Below are 21012 nucleotides of genomic sequence, written 5' to 3' on the forward strand. Positions count from 1 at the left end.
CGTTTATACGAAAAATTTTCGACTGGTAAGGCTCGTTCTAATCCGAAGAGGTCATATAAAAGTCGACCAAGGCGATCGGCCGAGAATATCGCTGCCGTACGAGCCAGTGTTGAGAGGTCCCCAAGGACATCCCAAAAACGCCGTTCTCAGCAGTTGGGCATAGCTCAGTCTACCTTACAACGGATTATTCGCATTGATTTGCATTTGTTCCCGTACAAAATTCAATTGACGCAAAGAATGTTGCCTGCGGACAAGCCTCGTCGATTGGAATTGGCCCAAAGGGCCCAATGGTCCGACGAATATGGGCAACCCTGTACTGGTTATTATTTCACGACATCGAACACCATTGACTGTTTGCGTTTTTTTTCACAAAAAAGGTCCGATGATTCCTTCAGTCAGCTTCTCGTGAATGTCTCGAGGATTTACCACGCCCCAAATGCGACAATTCCGCATATTAACGAAGCCATGGAAATGGACTTCGCTGAACTGAAGATGATTTTATCGGCAAAATCAACATGTTCATACTGTCTCTCCAATACCCAATACCAAAGTTGAGCGATATATAACGTCATGACCCTTGATGTAGCCTTATAAGAGATATGATTTCTCACAAATATGACCCTTTGTGGAGGGTGAGGGATGGTTAAAGGAGGTGGATATTGTTAATTTGTATACCCTCAGCCATATGGCAACAAAGTAAAACGCCATCATTTTTACATTTTTTTCTTGATTTATTGAATGAAAGCCAAAAATGTTGGAAATAGCATCAAAATTTAGAATAAGTTTATTCGAATTGGTCACATTTGACACGAATTGTGGCCTTCAAACGGCCAATGAAACCGTCACACGCTGCCCGAAGGTTGCTCTGCGGTATTTTAGCCCATTTCCGGCGAAGCGCTAGCTTGAGGTGATCGACACTTTGGTATTTTTTAGTGCCAACCTTGCTTTCCACAATACTCCGGACACAATAGTCCAACGGATTGGTATCCGGAGATTTTGGTGGCCGTTGTGTGCTGGAAATGAAGCGAAGTACCTCATTTTGTAACCCCATTCTTGGGTGACGCGTGCTGGGTGCAATGGTGCTGAGTCCTGTTGGAATTTCCAAGATCTGCGGCCAAAATGTTTGCGTGCCCAAGGCTTTAATACACCCTCCAGAATATTTTCGCGATAATCTTCGACATTTGTTCTGATGCCACGATCGAAAAATACGAGCGGAGAGCGGCCACCAGCTGTTATGGCGGCCCACACCATCACCATGGCCGGCGCTTGAGTTCTGGTGGCCAACCGAAGGTGCACATTTGCGGCTGACCTCTTTGTTTACAAACTGCTGAACAACGAATGTTTTCTCATCGGAGAAAACCAAATTCGGTAGTTCACCACTTTCGGCCAAGCGAAGTAACTCTTCAGATCTTTTGAGCCTATTTATTTTCTGTTGCTTTGTATATTCCTGCACTTTTTAGAATTTCAATGGTTTTACCCCGAGCTCATTTTTAAATATTTGCCGAACGGAATATTGCGATATGTTCAGCTCACAAGCCATTTTTTGACCACTGTGACGCGGTATCACGGTTCACTGGAATAATTTTAACAGCTGTCGGACGAGTGGCTTAGAAATGACAGCAGCCTGAAGATGATTGCACTTTTTTCATCTCACCCTGTATACCCTCCACCACAGTATGGAGGGTATACTACGTTTGTCATTCCGATTGTAACACCTCAAAATATACATTTTAGATCCCACAAAGTATATATATTCTTGATCAGCATAAAATCCTATATCGATTTAAAGATTACCGTCCATCTGTCCGTCGGTTCGACCGTCCGTCTGTGGAAATCACTCTAGCTTCCGAACGAATTGAAGTAGGTTGATAAAATTTTACTGAAATGTGTGTTCGTCTGCAGGACTTTTGGTATTGAAAATGGATTATATGGATCGATTTTTAGTTAAACACCATATAGCTGTACCTCCCTGTATTCAGCATTTTGATCATTTTAGCGATACTGTTCACCGGAATCGTTTCAAATTTCCTAATGGGTACTACAGACTGTGACAGCAAATTGGCTATGTAGGTCCATATCTTTTTATAGCCCCCACATACCGGTAACTCCGTATGTCCGGTATTTTGATGATTTGAATGGCATTATTCATCGGAATTCTTTCAAATTTCGTATTTGAAGTTCGTCAAAGGTACAGTCAGTCTATGACACAAAATTGTCTATGTAGGTCCAGGTCTGGAAGGTATACCCCATATATCGGTACCCCTTATATTCGCTATTTTGATGATTTTAGCGACATTATTCATACAAATTTCGTATTTGAAGTTCGTAATGGGTACATCAGTCTGTGACACAAAACTGTCTATGCAGGTCCACTTCTTCGTATAGCCCTCATATAACGGTATCTCCCGTTTTTGATGATTTTTAGCGACATTATCTACCGGAATTGTTCCAAATTTCGTATTTGAAGTTCATAATGGGTACCACAGTCTATAACAAGAAATTGTCTATGCAGGTCCAAGTCTTCATATAGCCCCTAAATATCGATACGTCTCTATATTCGGGATTTTGAAGATTTTAACATAATTTTTAACGGATTCTATTTTTTATACCCTACACCACAAGGTGGTCAGGGTATTATGTCTTTGTGCATTTGTTTGTAACAGGCAAAAGGAAACGAGATAGACCCATAGTTCCTTTTGATGATCTGGATAGAATCACATTCTGAGTCGATTTATGCATGTCCGTCTGTCCGTCCGTCCGTCTGTCCATGTATTTTTGTAAACAAAGTACAGTTCGCATTTATTGCCCTATCCAGATGAAACTTTGCACAAATCATTTGTTTGGCCCAATGACAAACCCTATTGAGATTGGAGATAATTGGAGATAATAGTATGGAATTTTGCACATACAACCAAATTAGACCTGAAAATAAGTATGCCAAATTTGATCGAAATCGTTTCAGATATAGCTATAGCTCCCATATATTTTGTTCATCCGATCTGTTATTTTTGTCCTCCGAAGCCGTAATATGCACTCTGTAACAATAATATTTGGGGAAATTTATCAAATACAGCTCAGAAATACACTTGCTTTATTTTATCGAGATCGGTTCAGATTTGGATATATCTCCCATCGTCCGATTTACCTTTGATTGTGCACCAAACGTCTAATATTTTCCCAAATTGAATGAAATTTTGCACTTACGACCGAATTGAGTCTAGAAGCTAGTATGTCAAATTTGGTGAAGATCGGTTCAGATATAGCTATAGCTCCCATATATACTGTTCATCCGATTTGTTCTATTTGTTACCCACAGCCGTAATATGCACTCCGTAACAACGATATTCAGGGAAATATATCAAATACAGCTCAGAAATATCTTTGCCAAATATTATCGAGATCGGTTCCGATTTGGATATAGCTCCCATATATATCTTTATCCGATTTCAAATTAATTGTGCACCAAATGGGCAATGCAAGTCCGAATTTAAAAGATACAAATGCTTCGGCATATTTAGTCCTTTGAACTTTAAATTATAATTATAATCATGGCGTGTATGATGGAATTCTCCCATAAAAACTTTTAATTCTTATGCGGAGCTCTACTAAATTAGCAAAGTGGTGTAGGTTATCATAAAGTCGGCCCCGCCCGACTTTAAGACTTTCTTTACTGTTTATTTATTTTTATTATTTTTTTAACTTCCAAATTCGTTCTGAATGGTGGAGAGTATTCAGCTGCTTGGTAACTTCTTCCTAGTAAAGTGTCTTTTCAAATTTTAAAAACAAATTTACAAAATTAAGTATTTGAGATAATTGCAGAATTCCTCCAAAATTAGTAGCTCCACATATCCACGGTATTACGAAATTGTCCCATTTCGGATTTTTAAAGATCTTAGCATTTTTGTCTAACCTTTTTTCAGAAAAAAAAAATACTCTGAACAAGTCAAAGCCTAATCAAGTGGAATATGGAAATAAATCCAACAAAAAAAATGTTTTTATTTGAAATCAACTTTCCATGAAATTTGTGAAAATATTTCAACAAACGAAAAACACTCACACACACGTATTCTGGGCTGGGGGTGCGCTTCATATTAAAACTCATAAAAAACGGAATATGTTAACTTGCAATGTCTGTGTTACATTTTTTTCTGTCAGATATTTCCATTCGGATTCACCCTTTTTTCCCAACTCTGGCCGGTATGTGAAGTGATATGATAGCCAAGTAATATTCTAAAATATTCATTCAAGTGAAAACTTTTCACTGGTTTTCTGCACTTGCCATTAGTTTGTGAGTATCGATGTGCTGGCGTGTGTGTGTGTGTTTGTTTGTTTTTTTTTTTTAACTTTCAATTTGATTTACTTTAAATGTCACTACCACTTTGAATAAAAAAATCAAAATAAACTTTTGAGAACTGTACTAAAAGTGAATACCAAATCCGTTTAACCCTATCAAATTTATCCGTATTTCTGCTAAGAAACTCTCAGGTCTGTTCAGGTCAAGTCTTGTCTGGCGATGGTGCTCTTTAGCAAGGAATGGAACAAAACAAACGTTGTAAAAGGCGGGCATTTTTGTAAAGACCATGTTTGGCCATTGGCGGTTAGACGGACACGGACAACCAAAGCCAGACACTCAGCCACAGATGGTGGTGGTTGAGCAGTTTTTCTACAACATTTCTATTGAAAATCCGATGAACACACACAGCAACAAGACGAGGAAACATAAGCTCGAACACCCATTGAGAGCGTGAGGAACAGGTGTATTGCAACTTGACTTAACCAACGACTCCCCAACGAGTCCGCACAGACAATTTGTAAGTTTCTTACCTTGGCAGAAGGTAGCGACGATTCCCATCAAGTGACTTGATTTATGATGGCATCTGCTTGGCGCGCACGAGGCAGGCAGGCAAGGCGAAGGGTATTAAATTGGAAAAAGGGCTTTCATTTCAAATTGAAGTCAATCTTTGGCCTTGCCGGATGAGATGTTTTCTATTTTTATTATCTGAAAAAAAAACAGAAACAAATAAAAAATTTATTAAAAAAATAACTTTCTCTTGGGATTGAAGGGCTTTGAGAAATATTGGGGTGGTATAAGTTCGATTTGAGATTTTTTACTGGACGGAAAAATTACAGCCCCTGAAGGCAATGTTAAAAAGGTACAGTACACCTGGGGGACGTTGACGGAAAAAATACAGTCTCCCGGCTGAAGACTGTGATTTTTTTCTAGACGGAGAAAATACAGTCCCCTGCAGGAGGCTGTTAATTTTTTCTTTGACAAAAAACGGAAAAAATACTTTTCCGCGACAGGAGACTGTGTATTATTTCTGGACGGAAAAAATGCATTTCCCCGGCGGGAGACTGTGGATTTTTTTCTAGACGGAAAAATACAGACCACCGGCGGGAGACTGAATTTTTTTCTAGACGGAAAAAATACATTCTCCTCGGGGACTGAGGATTTTTTTCTAGACGGAAAAATACAGTCCTCGGGGACACATTTTTTTTAAACCGTTTCCTCGGGGACTGAGTGTTTTTTCTAGACGGAAAAAATACATTCTCCTCGGGGACTGAGGATTTTTTTCTAGACGGAAAAATACAGTCCTCGGGGACACATTTTTTTTAAACCGTTTCCTCGGGGACTGAGTGTTTTTTCTAGACGGAAAAAATACATTCTCCTCGGGGACTGAGGATTTTTTTCTAGACGGAAAAATACAGTCCTCGGGGACACATTTTTTTTAAACCGTTTCCTCGGGGACTGAGTGTTTTTTCTAGACGGGAAAAATACAGTCCACTGGGGGACTCTAGAGTTTTTTCTAGAAGAAAAAATACATTCCCTCAGCTGGAGACTGTTATTTTTTTAGACGGAAAAATACCCTGGGGGACTGCGGATTTTTTCTAAACGGAATAAATATAGTCGACTCGGGGACTGAAGATTTTTTTTTAGTCGGAAAAAATGAAGTCGCCTCGGCGACTGAAGTTCTTTTTTCTAGACGGAAAAAATACAGTCCCCTCTGGAACTACACGGAAAAAAGTAGATTCCCCCGGCGGGAGACTGTGATTTTTTTCTAGACGGAAAAATACAGACCACCGGCGGGAGACTTTGCTTTTTTTCTAAACGGAAAAAATACATTCTCCTCGGGGACTAAGGATTTTTTCCTAGACGGAAAAAATACAGTCCTCGGGGACAACAAAATTTTTTGACCGTCCCCTCGGGGATTGAGGGTTGCTGGAGACTGTTATTTTTTTAGACGAAAAAATACCTGGAGGACTGCGGATTTTTCTTAGCGGAAAAAATATAGTCGACTCGGGGACTAAAGATTTTTTTTTTAGTCGGAAAAAATGAAGTCGCATCGGCGACTGAAGTTCTTTTTTCTAGACGGAAAAACTACAGTCCTCTCTGGAACTACACGGAAAAAAGTAGATTCCCCCTGCGGGAGACGGTAATTTTTTTCTAGACGGAAAAAAGTAGATTCCTCCGGCGGGAGACTGTGATTTTTTCTAGACGGAAAAAATACATTCTCCTCGGGGACTGAGGATTTTTTCCTAGACGGAAAAAATACAGTCCTCGGGGACAACAAAAATTTTTAGACCGTCCCCTCGGGGACTGAGGGTTTTTTTCTAGACGGGAAAAATACAGTCCCCTCGGGGACTCTAGAGTTTTTTCTAGAAGGAAAAAATACATTCCCTCGGCTGGAGACTGGAGACTGTTATTTTTTTAGACGGTAAAATACCTGGGGGACTGCGGATTTTTTCTAAACGGAAAAAATATAGTCGACTCGGGGACTGAAGACTTTTTTTAGTCGGAAATAATGAAGTCGCCTCGGCGACTGAGGTTCTCTTTTCTAGACGGAAAAAAATACAATCCCTCGGGGGCTGTGAATATTTTAGTAGTCAGAAAAAAACACAATCCTCCAGCGGGAGACTGTGGATATTTTTCTAGGCGGAAAAAATACAGTCGCGGGAGGGAAAATTTGGATTTTTTTTTATTTTTTTTTTAAGGAAAAATGCATTCCCCAGCGTGAAACTGTGATTTTTTTTCTGGACGGAGAAGATATATTTCTTCTGTGAGACTGTGCATTTTTTCTGGACGGAGTGCCCTTGGAGGGACTGTGGGTTTCCTAGAGGAAAAAGTGTAGTTCCCTCAGCGAAAGAAACTGTAATTTTTTTCTAGAGGGGAAAAACTGATTAAAATTCTATGGCGTTCCTCCCTAATATCCACATCTATTTTTTATTGATGAACTAAATTCTCTTTTACCTTCACCACCACCATTACCTGTACCAAAAACCAAGATTTCTCTAAGTTTAATGAAATTTTCAATGCGGAAACCAGTAGAATTCAGCTGCCGTCTGCCCCTGCTTTATGGCCCTGTGAGCGGCAAGTTTTTATCTCTTGGCGCAACAAAATTTTCTATCCTTTTAAAACAACATTCGCAAAGGAAATGCAACAGTTTTTTTCTCATTTTGCAGAAAAAATCAAACGAAACAACCATCCATACAACCATTCATCCATCTTTTGGCCCACCACTTGAACAAAACGAAATACTCAAACTCAAGTTGTGCAGCAACATCCTTGGGAAGTCTTAGTAATACTTAGGAGAATGTAAAACTACAACGTTTACTTCCGCTCAGACCCTTCTGTCAAAAACAGAAAAAAAATTGAATGGAATACAAAATACACTCGAAACCAGGCATAAATTTCCCCCCACATTATCCTTGCAAATAGCACGGGGTGGGAGGGAGACCTAAAAACAGGAAAATGAAAAACCGTAACGTAGGAAAAGTGCATTTTACTTACAAATCAAATAAACAACATCAAGGTGTTCTTGTTTGCGAAAGAGGGAAAGAAGATAGGGTGAGGACTTGCTTTATGGATTGTCAGATGGATGGGATGGCCCTATAACTGAGTGATATTCTAGGAATAGGTTGCAACTAAAACATGACTGCATTAAATTATATGGCAATTTAGTGGCAAATAGAAAATCATTAAGGCCATCTCTCAAATACAGCAGCATCAGCGGGAGCGGGAGAAAACAACAACCACAACAACAAATTTCATTGAATAATTCAATTATTGGCAACTGTGGTTAGAGTTAGTCCAACCTCAATTTTGTCCAAAGGGGAGTGCTCAGGCAAGCTCAAGGGATTAGACAAACTAACTGCGTAATAGTGTTGCCAATTCAATTACCGTAATTCTTGTTCCCTGGACAACGAAGGTGTTGGAAATTAAAAAAAAAATTAAAGAATGGAAGATATTCTTCCATTAGGGTGTAAAACTTACAGATAGAACTCAATTATATTGGCAATAGAGAAGAGGTGTGAGGTGCCTAAAACTTGGCAATAATTTACTGCTTCTGGACAACCATCCTCAAGAGACCATCAACTCTTAAAAACTGCTTAAAATGTGGGGGATGTTTTGGACATGTCAGGTTATCCTCTTCCTAAGGATTAGGTTTAGGACCGCTTTCAGAAAAATTAATCCTTTCGAAAAATTAGTTTAACAACCATAAATCGAATAAAATATTCTTCAAAATTGGAAAACAACAAGTAAAAAAACATTAAGATCGGCCGGGCCAAACTTTTAATGCCCTTCACCTTAGGGTAAAAGAAACATTAGAAGAAATGTGGCAAAAACCATTAAAATGCCGAATATCGGGAGGTACCGTTATATGGCGGCTACATCAAACCATGGACCTATAATTACAATGTTTCGCCACACGAACTAGGACCCATTATGACCCACAAATACCAATTTTTAGACAAATCAGTGAAAAAATGTGGCAGAAACCATCAAAATACCGAATATCGGGAGGTACCGTTATATGGGGGCTATACCAAATCATGGACCCATACATGCAATGTTTCGCCACCGGAGCTGGAACCCATTATGACCAACAAATACCAATTGTCAGACAAATCCGTAAAAAAATATTGCAAAAATCATTCAATTACCGAATATCGGGAGGTACCGTTATATGAGGGCTATACCAAATCATGGACCCATACATGCAATGTTTCGCCACCGGACCTGGAAACCATTATGACCCACAAATACTAATTTTTAGACAAATCCGTGAAAAAATGTGGCAAAAAAACTAAAATACCGAATATCGGGAGGTACCTTTATATGGGGGCTATACCACAACGTGGACCTATACATGCAATGTTTTGCCACACGCTCAGGGACCCGTTGTATACTTTCCACCATTTTATGGAGGGTATATTAGCTTTGTCATTCCGTTTGTAACTCCTCGAAATATTCATAATATACCCTACCAAGAATATATATATTCTGGACAAGCGTAAAATTCTAAAACGATCTAGCGATATTCGTCTGTCTATCCGTCTGTCTGCTGTAATTACGCTATCTTTCGAACGAACTGTCGTTCCACGTTTTCGTACAGCCCCCTTATAACGGTACCTCTCGATATTCGGTATTTTCATGATTTTAGGGAATCTATTTACCGGAATAATTTCAAATTTCGTATTTGAAGTTTATAAAGGTTTATATAACGCTACCTCCCTATATTCGGTATTTTGATGATTTTAGCAACATTATTCACCAAAATCGTTTCAAATTTCGTATTGGAAGATCTTAACGGGTACTACAACCTAGGGCAAAAAAGTTCGTATGCAGGTCCACGTCTTCGTATTTTCATGATGTTAGCGACATTATTTACCCGAATTATTTCAAATATAGTATTCGAAGTTCGTAAGCCTATGACACAATTTTTGTATGCAGGTCCACGTCTTCGTATAGTCCCCATATAACGGTTTTCGTTTAATTGGTGGTTTTGGGATTTTTTTTTGAAATTAACAATTTCCTTCCAAATGGTAGAAGGTATTACAAATTCGAGCCGGTCGAACTTAGCTGCTTTTTTACTTGTTTTTTTTTTAGTTTTTAGTTTCAATGTGTTAGCTGCCAAATGTGTGTTAACTGCCAAAAATGGGGGTTTTGAGCACTGTGATGTAACAAGGCCTGGATCGTTTTGCCCCTTCTTTAAATATAATTTAAGTTTGATAGCATCCGATGCTTCCTCTCTCTAAAAATTATGGTATGCTCCAGCCATTCATATAGGCGGACGGACGACTTGTTTGGGTACAGATGGCTCAACTAGAGCAATTTCATGTAATTCTAGTTATTAGTAGCAAGCAGCTACATTTTTTAAGCTTTTAGATTTCGCTCATATATTGGGACAGGGATCCTGATTATAACAGAATGACGTACATACAAATGAATAAGTTAATTATATTAAATATTTGTTTTAAACAATTATAATGCAATTATTTCTTTTTTTTTTTTCATTTCTGTTTACAGCTAATGCTCGCTACTCCGTAATCTTAATGACAATATTACAAAATAATAAAAACAAACATTTGGCAATGAACGGAAAACGGTGAAATCAAACAGAATCATGAAAACTTCCGGTGCAATAAATGAAATGGAGGATTTTGATATTGCCTCAGGTGAAATCGATAATAAAACAGATCCAATTTACTCAATTAAGCCGGACTTTATAACACAATGGTGAGTTGCGAGAGAATCTCATATTAATAACGATTAAAATCACACATTAAGACTCTCTTCCTTAACCAAAATGTTGCTCTCTCCTCTCTTTGCAGGCGCCTTAAAAAGGAACGTGAAAATCTCTGCCGTTCGATTTACAATCGTTTTGTCGAACATAACGAATGTAAACGTCTGCTCAAAGCAGCCCAATTGTATCGGCCGTATATTGGAGAAAATGGTGAATTGAATCTGTGGACCACTGATGATTTGGAGCGTTTGGCTGCCTATGTGAATGGCACGTCGACGGCAACAACAAATAGTACAAGTTTATATGGAAACATTGGCACAGAGACCGAAGGTCCGGCCTTGGTGTTGCCACCATTTGAGTTGTGGCAAACGATAGCGATTGCTGTGTGTTTGGCCATATGCATCATTTTGACAGTGGGTGGTAATATTTTGGTCCTGCTGGCATTTATTGTCGATCGAAATATACGACAGCCGAGCAATTATTTTATTGCATCGCTGGCGGCCACGGATATGCTGATAGGTGAGTAGGTCTTTAAAAATATCTATAAATATGTAAAGTTTATTCCCTTGAAAAAATTTTTTTAAATAAATGTTGATGCTCTCTAAGGACTATTAGCCACATAACGTGACTTTTTTTAAAAAATTTTTTTCAAGGACTATCAGCCACATAAAAGTGGATTTTTAAACAAATATTTTTCAAGGACTATCAGCGATATAAACGTGGATTTTTTAAACAATATTTTCAAGGACTATCAGCCACATAAACGTGGATTTAGGAAAAATATTTTCAAAGGACCGCCACATAAAACATATTTTCAAGGACTATCAGCCACATAAACGTGAATTCAGGAAAAATATTTTAAAAGGACTATCCGCCACATAAACGTGGGTTCAAAAAAACGTATTTTCAAGGACTATCAGCCACATAAACGTGGATTTAGGAAAAATATTTTCAAAGGACTATCAGCCACATTTTCAAGGATTATCAGAGACATAAACATGGATATTTTAATCAATATTTTCAAGGACTATCAGCCACATAAACGTGGATTTAGGAAAAATATTTTCAAAGGACTATCGGCCACAAAAACGTGGATTCAAAAAAACATATTTTCAAAGGACTATCCGCCACATAAACGTGGATTTAGGAAAAATATTTTAAAAGGACTATCAGCCACATAAACGTGAATTCAGGAAAAATATTTTCAAAGGACTATCCGCCACATAAACGTGGATTCAAAAAAACATATTTTCAAAGGACTATCCGACACATAAACGTGGATATAGGAAAAATATTTTAAAAGGACTATCAGCCACATAAACGTGAATTCAGGAAAAATATTTTCAAAGGACTATCAGCCACATAAACGTGGATTTAGGAAAATATTTTCAAGGACTATCAGCCACTTAAACGTGGATTTAGGAAAAATATTTTATAAGGACTATTAGCCTCATTTTCAAGGATTATCAGCGACATAAACGTAGATACTTTAAAAAATATTTTTTAAGCACTATCAGCCACATAAAAGTGGATTTTTAAACAAATATTTTTCAAGGACTATTAGCGAGGATTTCAAGGACTTATCATGGATTTAGGAAAAATATTTTAAAAGCACTATCCGCCACATAAACGTGGATTCAAAAAAACATATTTTCAAGGACTATCCGCCTCATAAAAGTGGATTTAGGAAAAATATTTTCAAAGGACTATCAGCCTCAATTTCAAGGATTATCAGCGGCATAAACGTGGATATTTTAAACAATATTTTTTAAGGACTATAAGCGACATAAACGTGGATATTTTAAACAATATATTTCAAGGACTATCAGCCACATAAACGTGGATCTTTTAAAAAATATTTTTAAGGACTATGATCCACATACACGTAGATTTTATAAAAAAAAATTTTTTTCAAGGACTAACAGTCTTATAAACGTGGATTTTTTAAAAATTTATTTTTTACAGACTATCATCCACATACACGTAGATTTTATAAATAAAATATTTTTCAAGGACTACCAGTCTTATAAACGTAGATTTTATAAAAAAAAAATATTTTTCAAGGACTATCATCCACATACACGTAGATTTTATAAAAAAAAATATTTTTCAAGGACTATCAGTCTTATAAACGTGGATTTTTTTAAAAAATATTTTTCAAGGACTATCATCCACATACACGTAGATTTTATAAAAAGAATATTTTTCAAGCACTACCAGTCTTATAAACGTGGATTTTTTAAAAAATATTTTGTTAATAAAATATTTCTCAGGGACTACCAGCCTTATAAACGTGGATTTTTTAAAAAAAAATATTTTTTTTTAATAAAATATTTCTCAAGGACTATTAACCGCAATTATTCTTTAAAAATCGACTTAATTTTTTTCCGATTTTTTCAGGCACCGTCTCCATGCCCTTCTACACCGTCTACGTTCTCATGGGCTATTGGGATCTGGGCCCACTGCTATGCGACCTCTGGCTTTCGGTGGACTACACAGTGTGTCTGGTTTCCCAGTACACGGTGCTACTCATAACCATCGATCGCTATTGTTCGGTGAAAATTGCTGCCAAATATCGGAGCTGGCGCACCAAGCGTCGCGTGATTTATATGGTTACCATAACCTGGATTATTCCGGCCCTGCTCTTCTTCATTTCCATTTTTGGTTGGGAACATTTTACGGGCAAGCGAGATCTGCTGCCCGGCCAGTGTGCTGTACAGTTTCTCAAGGACCCGGTCTTTAATACGGCCCTCATCATCGGTTATTATTGGACAACCCTGATTGTGCTGTTCGTCTTGTATGGCGGAATTTATAAGACCGCCTATGAAATGCAAAAACGTAGTGAAGCCAAGCAGCGGAAAATGCAATCAATGGTTGCTCTTAGTGCGGGGGCCATGTCCGGCATGGCGGGACATGCGGCGGGAATTGGTGCCATTGAGGAGAAAATTTTGAAAACCAAAGTGGAGTTAAGCGGCTCACAGGACAAGGATGGCTGTGAGCAGCAGATTTCGGCCACCAAACGGGGTTCAGGGCAGGCCAACCCATTGGCCCAGGCTTTGGTTGAAACAAAGGCTGCCGAGGAACAACGACGCATCTCTGAGGGCAAGGTCAACAAGGGTTCGAAAAACGACTCCGGTGAGGTGGAGAAGAGTGAACGTTCCAGCAGTCCGGCCTTTGATTCGGATGAGGAGAGTTCCGTCAATCAGGCCCAACAGCTGATGCAACAGCAGCAGCAGCAAAAAGTGGCCAATTTGCGTAAACGTTCTTCCATTGGCCTGGTATTTGGAGCCCAGGCGGCGCTAATAGCCACACGCAGCAAAGGTATGTGTACACCCACCTCCAAGTCCAGTGAAGCCATGGCTGCCCTCTCATCTGGGGCCAGTTCTCCCCATCCCAGTCAGAAAATTGAAAGAACCCAAAGCAAAGAGGAACTGAGTCGCCCAGCAGCATCGGCCTCGGATAAAATGAAAAGGACCTCCTGTGCCACCCTATCCCAGATTGTTGAAACAGAACGCCAGTCCGAGGCCGTAAGGTCCTCAACCTCACCTCCATCCTCCCACAATAAATCCAAAGTCCCCCCAGATGAATCCCCACTGTCTCCGGTGAATTTGGCACCGATTGTGGTGCCACGTGAACAGGTTCAACCCGGTTTGGTGCATGCCATTCTCCCTCCGCCGGAACAGTTTCAGTGCAGCTCCCTGCTCTCGGACGGTTCGGAAAATCCCAGCAGTAACAGTGAATTGCATTTGACCTATGATGTGATGGCCAATAATTCGGAATTGCGTTTTATGGACGAAAGTTCCATAGCAATGGCCTCGCCCACCTATACCTATAACAATGGCGGTATCGCAGGTTCCCAAGCACCCAAAACCACTGCTGTCACCACCAACACCAACGGCAGTGCCATGACAACAAATAAACTCCCAAGTGCCGGCAATGCTGGGCATGCCAAACAAATGGCCAGCAGTCCCACGCTGTTGAGTCAGGCTTTGCAAAAAGTTGCTGCCCAAGCCAAGACCACAGCTGCAACCCCCACTCAACAAGTTGACGACAATAATCTCGACCCCAACATTCAGTCCACCACCTCTGCCAATACCACCGAAATCAACTTTAATCTCCCCCATTCCCCTCATCCAACCGGCAGCGATGTTGAAATTGAAAAACATTTACTTATTTCCTATACAGGTCTGGAGGACTTTGAGAGGGTGCGTCGGGAGAGTTGCATCGATGCCAGCAGTCTGATGTTTCCACGGCATCACAGTGCCGATGCGGGGCTATTGAAATATACTTCAATAACCACACAAAGCAATGGCAGCAAAACAGCGGCAGCGGCGGCGGCGACGACAAAGATGACAACAACAAAGGCGTCACCCGCTGCAACCCCCTCCTCCTCCTCAGTGGGAGACAAACGTGGCCGAACCACCACCACCACCAAGAACAATAATAATAACAACAACAACAATCATTGTGGGACAACAATCAGCAGTACGGCAGCACCAACCAGCAGCGTGACCACAGCAACAACAACAACAACAACGCAGCACCACCCACCTGTGGTCACCTCCAAGAGTCTGGACAAAATCGATGAACGAGAAACTTCAGACACCACACAAAAAATGGCTTCCACATCGGGTACAAGTTCGGGTTCGGGTACCACCACCCAACCGCCGGCACCGCAGCGCCAATCCTCTTCCCTAAAGCTACAAAAGAAACCCCATCCCCATCATCATTTACAGCATGCCGCCTCCAGCGGTAGTCGCAGCTCCAGCAAACGGGATTTCATGCAGTCGATTAGCAAACATTTCAAAAGTAAAAAGGCCACCATACCCCTGGTCATTGGAGTGGGTCGACAGAAATCGAAATCGGAGAATAGGGCACGCAAGGCCTTTCGCACCATTTCGTTTATCCTGGGCTGTTTTGTGGCCTGTTGGACGCCCTATCATGTGCTGGCCCTGGTCGAGGGCTTTTGCCGGAACCCGCCCTGCACCAACGAGCACCTGTACATGTTTTCCTATTTCCTCTGCTATGCCAACAGTCCCATGAACCCGTTCTGTTATGCCCTTGCCAATCAGCAATTCAAAAAGACATTTACCCGGATACTCAAAGGAGATTGGCACATGACCTAAACGAGGTGAGGCAAGGCAAGGCAAGGCGAGGCGAGGAGAGGATGTGATGAAGAGAAGGCCTTTGAACCACATTGTTGTTATTCTTTTTTTCATTGATATTTTTGTTGTTTTTCATATGAGGAAATATGAAAAAAACCCAATACACATGAGCTTCTTCTTCATGGACACTAACAATGAATTAACAGACACACACACGCACACAACTTTATGCATATCTTCCAGACACACACACACACAAACACACGAGAGAAACTACTTAAAAAGGTGTGTTTTTCATGTAGATTTGTTGGGATGTAAAGGCGAGTGTTTTCTGATTATCCACATAAAATGAATTATTGATTTTTGTGACATAACGTCTATAATTTGCTTATCTACAAAACTTGGATAAAAAAATATCCAACTTTTATGTATAATATTACCCATCTACTGTGGACATAATGGTCCACATTCTGTGAATAAAAAAATATCTACATTATGCGAATAACTAATTTTAAATATTATCCACAATGCGTGGATAAAAAATTATCTACATTAAATGGATAAGTTATTCAAAAATATATACACGTTTTGTGGATAAAAATGTATCTGCATTATGTGGATACCAAATTATCCACGTAACATGGATACAAAAAATATCCAAGTAAAGTGGAAAAAAAATTATCCACACAGTGCGGGGAAAAAATATCCACCTTTTAGCGTTAAAAATATTCACTATACAGAGTGAGACAAAAAAACTGCAACAAAGACAACATTTTACATTTTCATACCCTCCACCATACTATGGAGGGTATATTAATTTTGTCATTCCGTTTGTAACTCCTCGAAATACTCATGTCAGACCCAACAAAGTATATATATTCTTGATCAGCGTAAAATTCTAAGATGATTTAGCCATGTCCGTCCGTCTGTCTGTTTGTCTGTCTGTTGTAATCACGCTATCTTTCGAACAAATTGAGATAGGCTAAAATTTTGCACACATGTATATTTTGCCAGTAGGCAGATTAAGTTCGGAAATGGGCCATATAGGTCCAAATTATCATATAGCCCCCATATAACGGTACCACCCAATATTCGGTATTTTGATGATTTTTTGAAGTTCGTAATGGATACTACATCCTAAGTCAAGAAATGAGCCATGTAGGTCTTCGTCTTCATATAGCCTCGATATACCGTACCCCCCGATATTCGGTATTTTGATGATTTTAGCGACATTTATTACCGGGATTGTTTCAAATTATTTGATGGTATTTTGATGATTTTAGCTACATTATAAACAGATTTTTCTTCAAGTTTCGCATTTAAATATTGTAATAACTTCAAGTTTCGCATTTAAACATTGTAATAACTTATGACAAAAATTTCCAAATTTGTATTAAATGGTGGAGGGTATTAAAAGTTCGGCCCGGCCGAACTTACAGCTTTTTTACTTGTTTTCTTTTCATTTTATTTAATGAAAGAAAAAAATGTCGGAAATAGCAAATTTTAGAACAGGTTTAGATTTGTTCGAATTGGTTACCTTTGGCACGAATTATGGCCTTCAAAAGGCCAATGAAACCGTCACACGCTGCCCGAAAGTTGCTATGCGGTATTTTGGCCCATTCCCGGCGAAGGGCTTGCTTGAGGTGATCGACACTTTGGTATTTTTTAGTGGAAACCTTGCTTTTCAAAATACTCTAGACAAACTAGTCTAACAGATTGGTATCCGGAGATTTTGGTGGCCATTGTGAGCTGGAAATGAAGCGAGGAACCTAATTTTGTAACCATTATTGGTTGGCGCGTGCTGAGTGCGATGGTGCTGAGTCCTGTTGGAATATCCAAGGTCTGCGACACAAAATGTTTGCGTGCCCAAGGCTTTAATACACCCTCCAGAATATTTTCGCGATAATCTTCGGCATTTATTCCAATGCCACGGGCGATTGATACAAGCGAAGAGCGACCATCGGCTGTTATGGCGGCCCACACCATCACCATAGCCGGCGCTTGAGTTTCGTGTGGCCAACCGAATATGCACATTTTCAGCTCACCTCTTTGGCAAGTAAACTGTTTACAAACTGCTGGCCCACGAATGTTTTCTCATCGGAGAAAACCAAATTCGGCAGTTCACCACTTTCGGCCAAGCGAAGCAACTCTTTAGCTCTTTTGAGTCTATTTTCTTTCGGTTGCGGTGTAAGTTTTTGCACTTTTTGGAATTTCAATGGCTCCGAGCACATTTTTCAATATTTGCCGAATGAAATATTGCGATATGTTCAGCTCACGAGCCATTATTCGGGCTGTGCGACGCAGGTTTAGATCAAGTCGCTTCTTTACTGTTTTCTTCCGTCCACTTCCTTGACGTCGGTCTACGCTTCCAGTATCTCGGTAACGAGCGATGGTATGAGAGACAAAAAATTTATTCACATTTAAATGCTGGAGTGCTCTAACGATAGCCACTTGTGGTTTTCCAGCCAAACATAAAGAAATCGCACTATCATGCTTGAATTCCATCACAAATAACTTTTTTTCTGAAAAATTCTCACCAAAATGCTTTCGTACGCTTGTAAACAATATAATGAGCCTTCACTGGAATAATTTTAACAGCTGTCTGACAAGTGGCTTAGAAATGACAGCAGTCTGAAATTGGTTGCAGTTGTTTCATCTTACCCTGTATTTGTAAAAAAATATCCAACTTCTATGGATAAAAATTGTACACGTAATGTATTATATTGTGGATAATTTTTATCCACAAAAGGTGGACAATTTTTGTCTACTATAATTGGAAATATGCACATCCACGTAACGTGTATATTTTTTTGTATCCACATAATGTGGATAATTTTTTTTTATCCACTTTAGATGGAAATTTTTTTTATCCGTATTGCGGATATGTGAATAAAAAATTATCCACAATATGTGTATAAAAATTATCCATACAACATAGTTAAAAAAAATTATCGATATTATGTGGAAAAAAATGTCTACATTATGTGGATAAAAATTATTCATACATTCCGTGGATAAAAATTTATTCACGTTCTGTGGATAAAAAAAATATCTCCATGGTGTGGATAAAAATTATCCATTTAATGTGAATAAGAGTTACCCACATTCTGTGGATAAAAATTCACATTCACATTATGTGAATAAATATTATCCACATTATGTGGATAAAAATTGTCCACGTTATGTGGATAAAATTATCGACCTCCTCCAGATAAAAAAAAATATGTGAATAAACATTATCCACCGCGGATAAATTTTTTTGTCCAAATTAAGCGGGTAAAGAATTATTCGTCATCTGCTGATTAAAGACAATCCACGTTATGTGGATAAAGCACTATCCAGACTATGTGGATAAAATATTAGCCTAGTTATGTGGATAAACAAAATATCCACATTATGCATATACAAATTTATCCACGTTATGTAAATAAATATCAACTACCTCCTCCAGATAAAAAAAATTGTCCACGTTATGTGGATAAAATTATCGACCTCCTCCAGATAAAAAAAATATGTGAATAAACATTATCCACCGCGGATAAATTTTTTTGTCCAAATTAAGCGGGTAAAGAATTATTCGTCATCTGCTGATTAAAGACAATCCACGTTATGTGGATAAAGCACTATCCAGACTATGTGGATAAAATATTAGCCTAGTTATGTGGATAAACAAAATATCCACATTATGCATATACAAATTTATCCACGTTATGTAAATAAATATCAACTACCTCCTCCAGATAAAAAAAATTGTCCACGTTATGTGGATAAAATTATCGACCTCCTCCAGATAAAAAATATGTGGATAAACATTATCCACCGCGGATAAATTTTTTTGTCCAAATTAAGCGGGCAAAGAATTATGCGCTGTCTGCATATTAAAACAATCCACATTATGTGGATAAAGCATTATCCAGACTGTGTGGATAAAATATTATCCGAGTCATGTGGATAAAAAAATATCCACATTATGCATATACAAATTTATCCACGTTATGTAAATAAATATAAAACTACCTCCTCCAGATAAAAAAAAATTGTCCACGCTATGTGGATAAAATTACCGACCACCTCCAGATAAAAAAATATGTGGATAAACGTTATCCACCGCGGGTAAATTTTTTTGTCAAAATTAAGCGGGTTAAAAAATTATGCGCCATCTGCTGATTAAAACAATCCACATTATGTGGATAAAGCATTATCTAGACTGTGTGGATAAAATATTATCCGAGTTATGTGGATAAAAAATTATCCACATATGTAGAAAAAAAGTAATTCACGTTACACGGATGAAAACTTATCCACAATATTATCCGCATTGTGTGTATAAAAATTATCCACTTTATGTGTATAAAAATTATCCACTTTATGTGGATAAAAATTATCCATCTTTTGTAGATAAAAAATTATACACTTAATGTGAATAAAAAATTATCCACGTTATGTGGATATTAAATTATCCACATTTTGTGGATAAAAAACTGCTCCACCTTGTGCGGGTAAAAAATTATTGTGAATAACAAATTTACATACCAACATATCTGCAAAACCCCAAAAAGAAACACCCAATATCCCCTTCACAACTGTATATATCCGCTACTCTCTCCCTCTCTCTTCCACTCTCTATCTTTGTTACAATTAAATATAATTTTAATACGAACTACAAAAGAAACAAAAAAACGACAAATAAAAAACACAACCAGCAACAATTTTATACTTTCTACTTTGTGAAAAAACACACACACACATACACACAACAAACGCTACAAAAAAAAGCGAACCTGCAAAATCATGGCATAAAAAAGGTCGGCTGCAATATAGACCTAAGTATTTTCCTTTTAATTTATTGTACAAAAAATACACTCGACACACATACACACAGAAACGAACGAACGAACGTACACCTGAACACCTAGTGACCTAGTATAACTATTATTATTAAAAAAAAATGGAAACTCAAATATGTTTCTTGTTTTTTGTTGCTGTACCTTTATCTACCAACCAAAGCAACAACTCCTCGTTAAAAGGACTCCACGCTTGAATGCACAATCTAACGAGCCCCTGGATTGTGACTAAAACGTGTAATTTTTAAGCCACACAGAGAGACAAACGGACGGACGGACGGACAGGCAGACAGACAGGTAGGGAAAATACACAGCTTTATAATGCAGCAGCAACGGCAGTAACAACAGGCCGATTATATAGTACTCAGCCAACAAAAACAACGGCAACACCACAACACTAACAAAGACACCGGCAAACACAATGAAACTTCTTTGAAAACAGGTCAATTCAAATAGAAAAGCAAAAAAAAAAAAAAAAACAAAACAAAAAAACTGAAATGCCTATCATTTTAAATGGTTTACCCGCAGAGAGAAGAG

General features: G+C 38.5%; 1 protein-coding gene across 1 annotated transcript in view; it reads left to right on the forward strand.

Moving 5' to 3' along the window:
* Positions 1-16546, forward strand: part of LOC101890202 (uncharacterized) — a 172908-nt gene extending 156362 nt beyond the window's left edge. The window contains exons 4-6 of the mRNA XM_059119592.1: positions 10310-10519; positions 10615-11045; positions 12927-16546. Coding sequence (XP_058975575.1) covers positions 10407-10519; positions 10615-11045; positions 12927-15652 — 3270 coding nt within the window. The 5' untranslated portion in view covers positions 10310-10406 and the 3' untranslated portion in view covers positions 15653-16546. The remainder of the gene's footprint in view (positions 1-10309; positions 10520-10614; positions 11046-12926) is intronic.
* The last annotated feature ends 4466 nt before the right edge of the window (positions 16547-21012 follow it).

The sequence above is a fragment of the Musca domestica genome, unplaced genomic scaffold, assembly GCF_030504385.1.
Source record: "Musca domestica strain aabys unplaced genomic scaffold, Musca_domestica.polishedcontigs.V.1.1 1, whole genome shotgun sequence".
Taxonomy (NCBI): Eukaryota; Metazoa; Arthropoda; class Insecta; order Diptera; family Muscidae; genus Musca; species Musca domestica.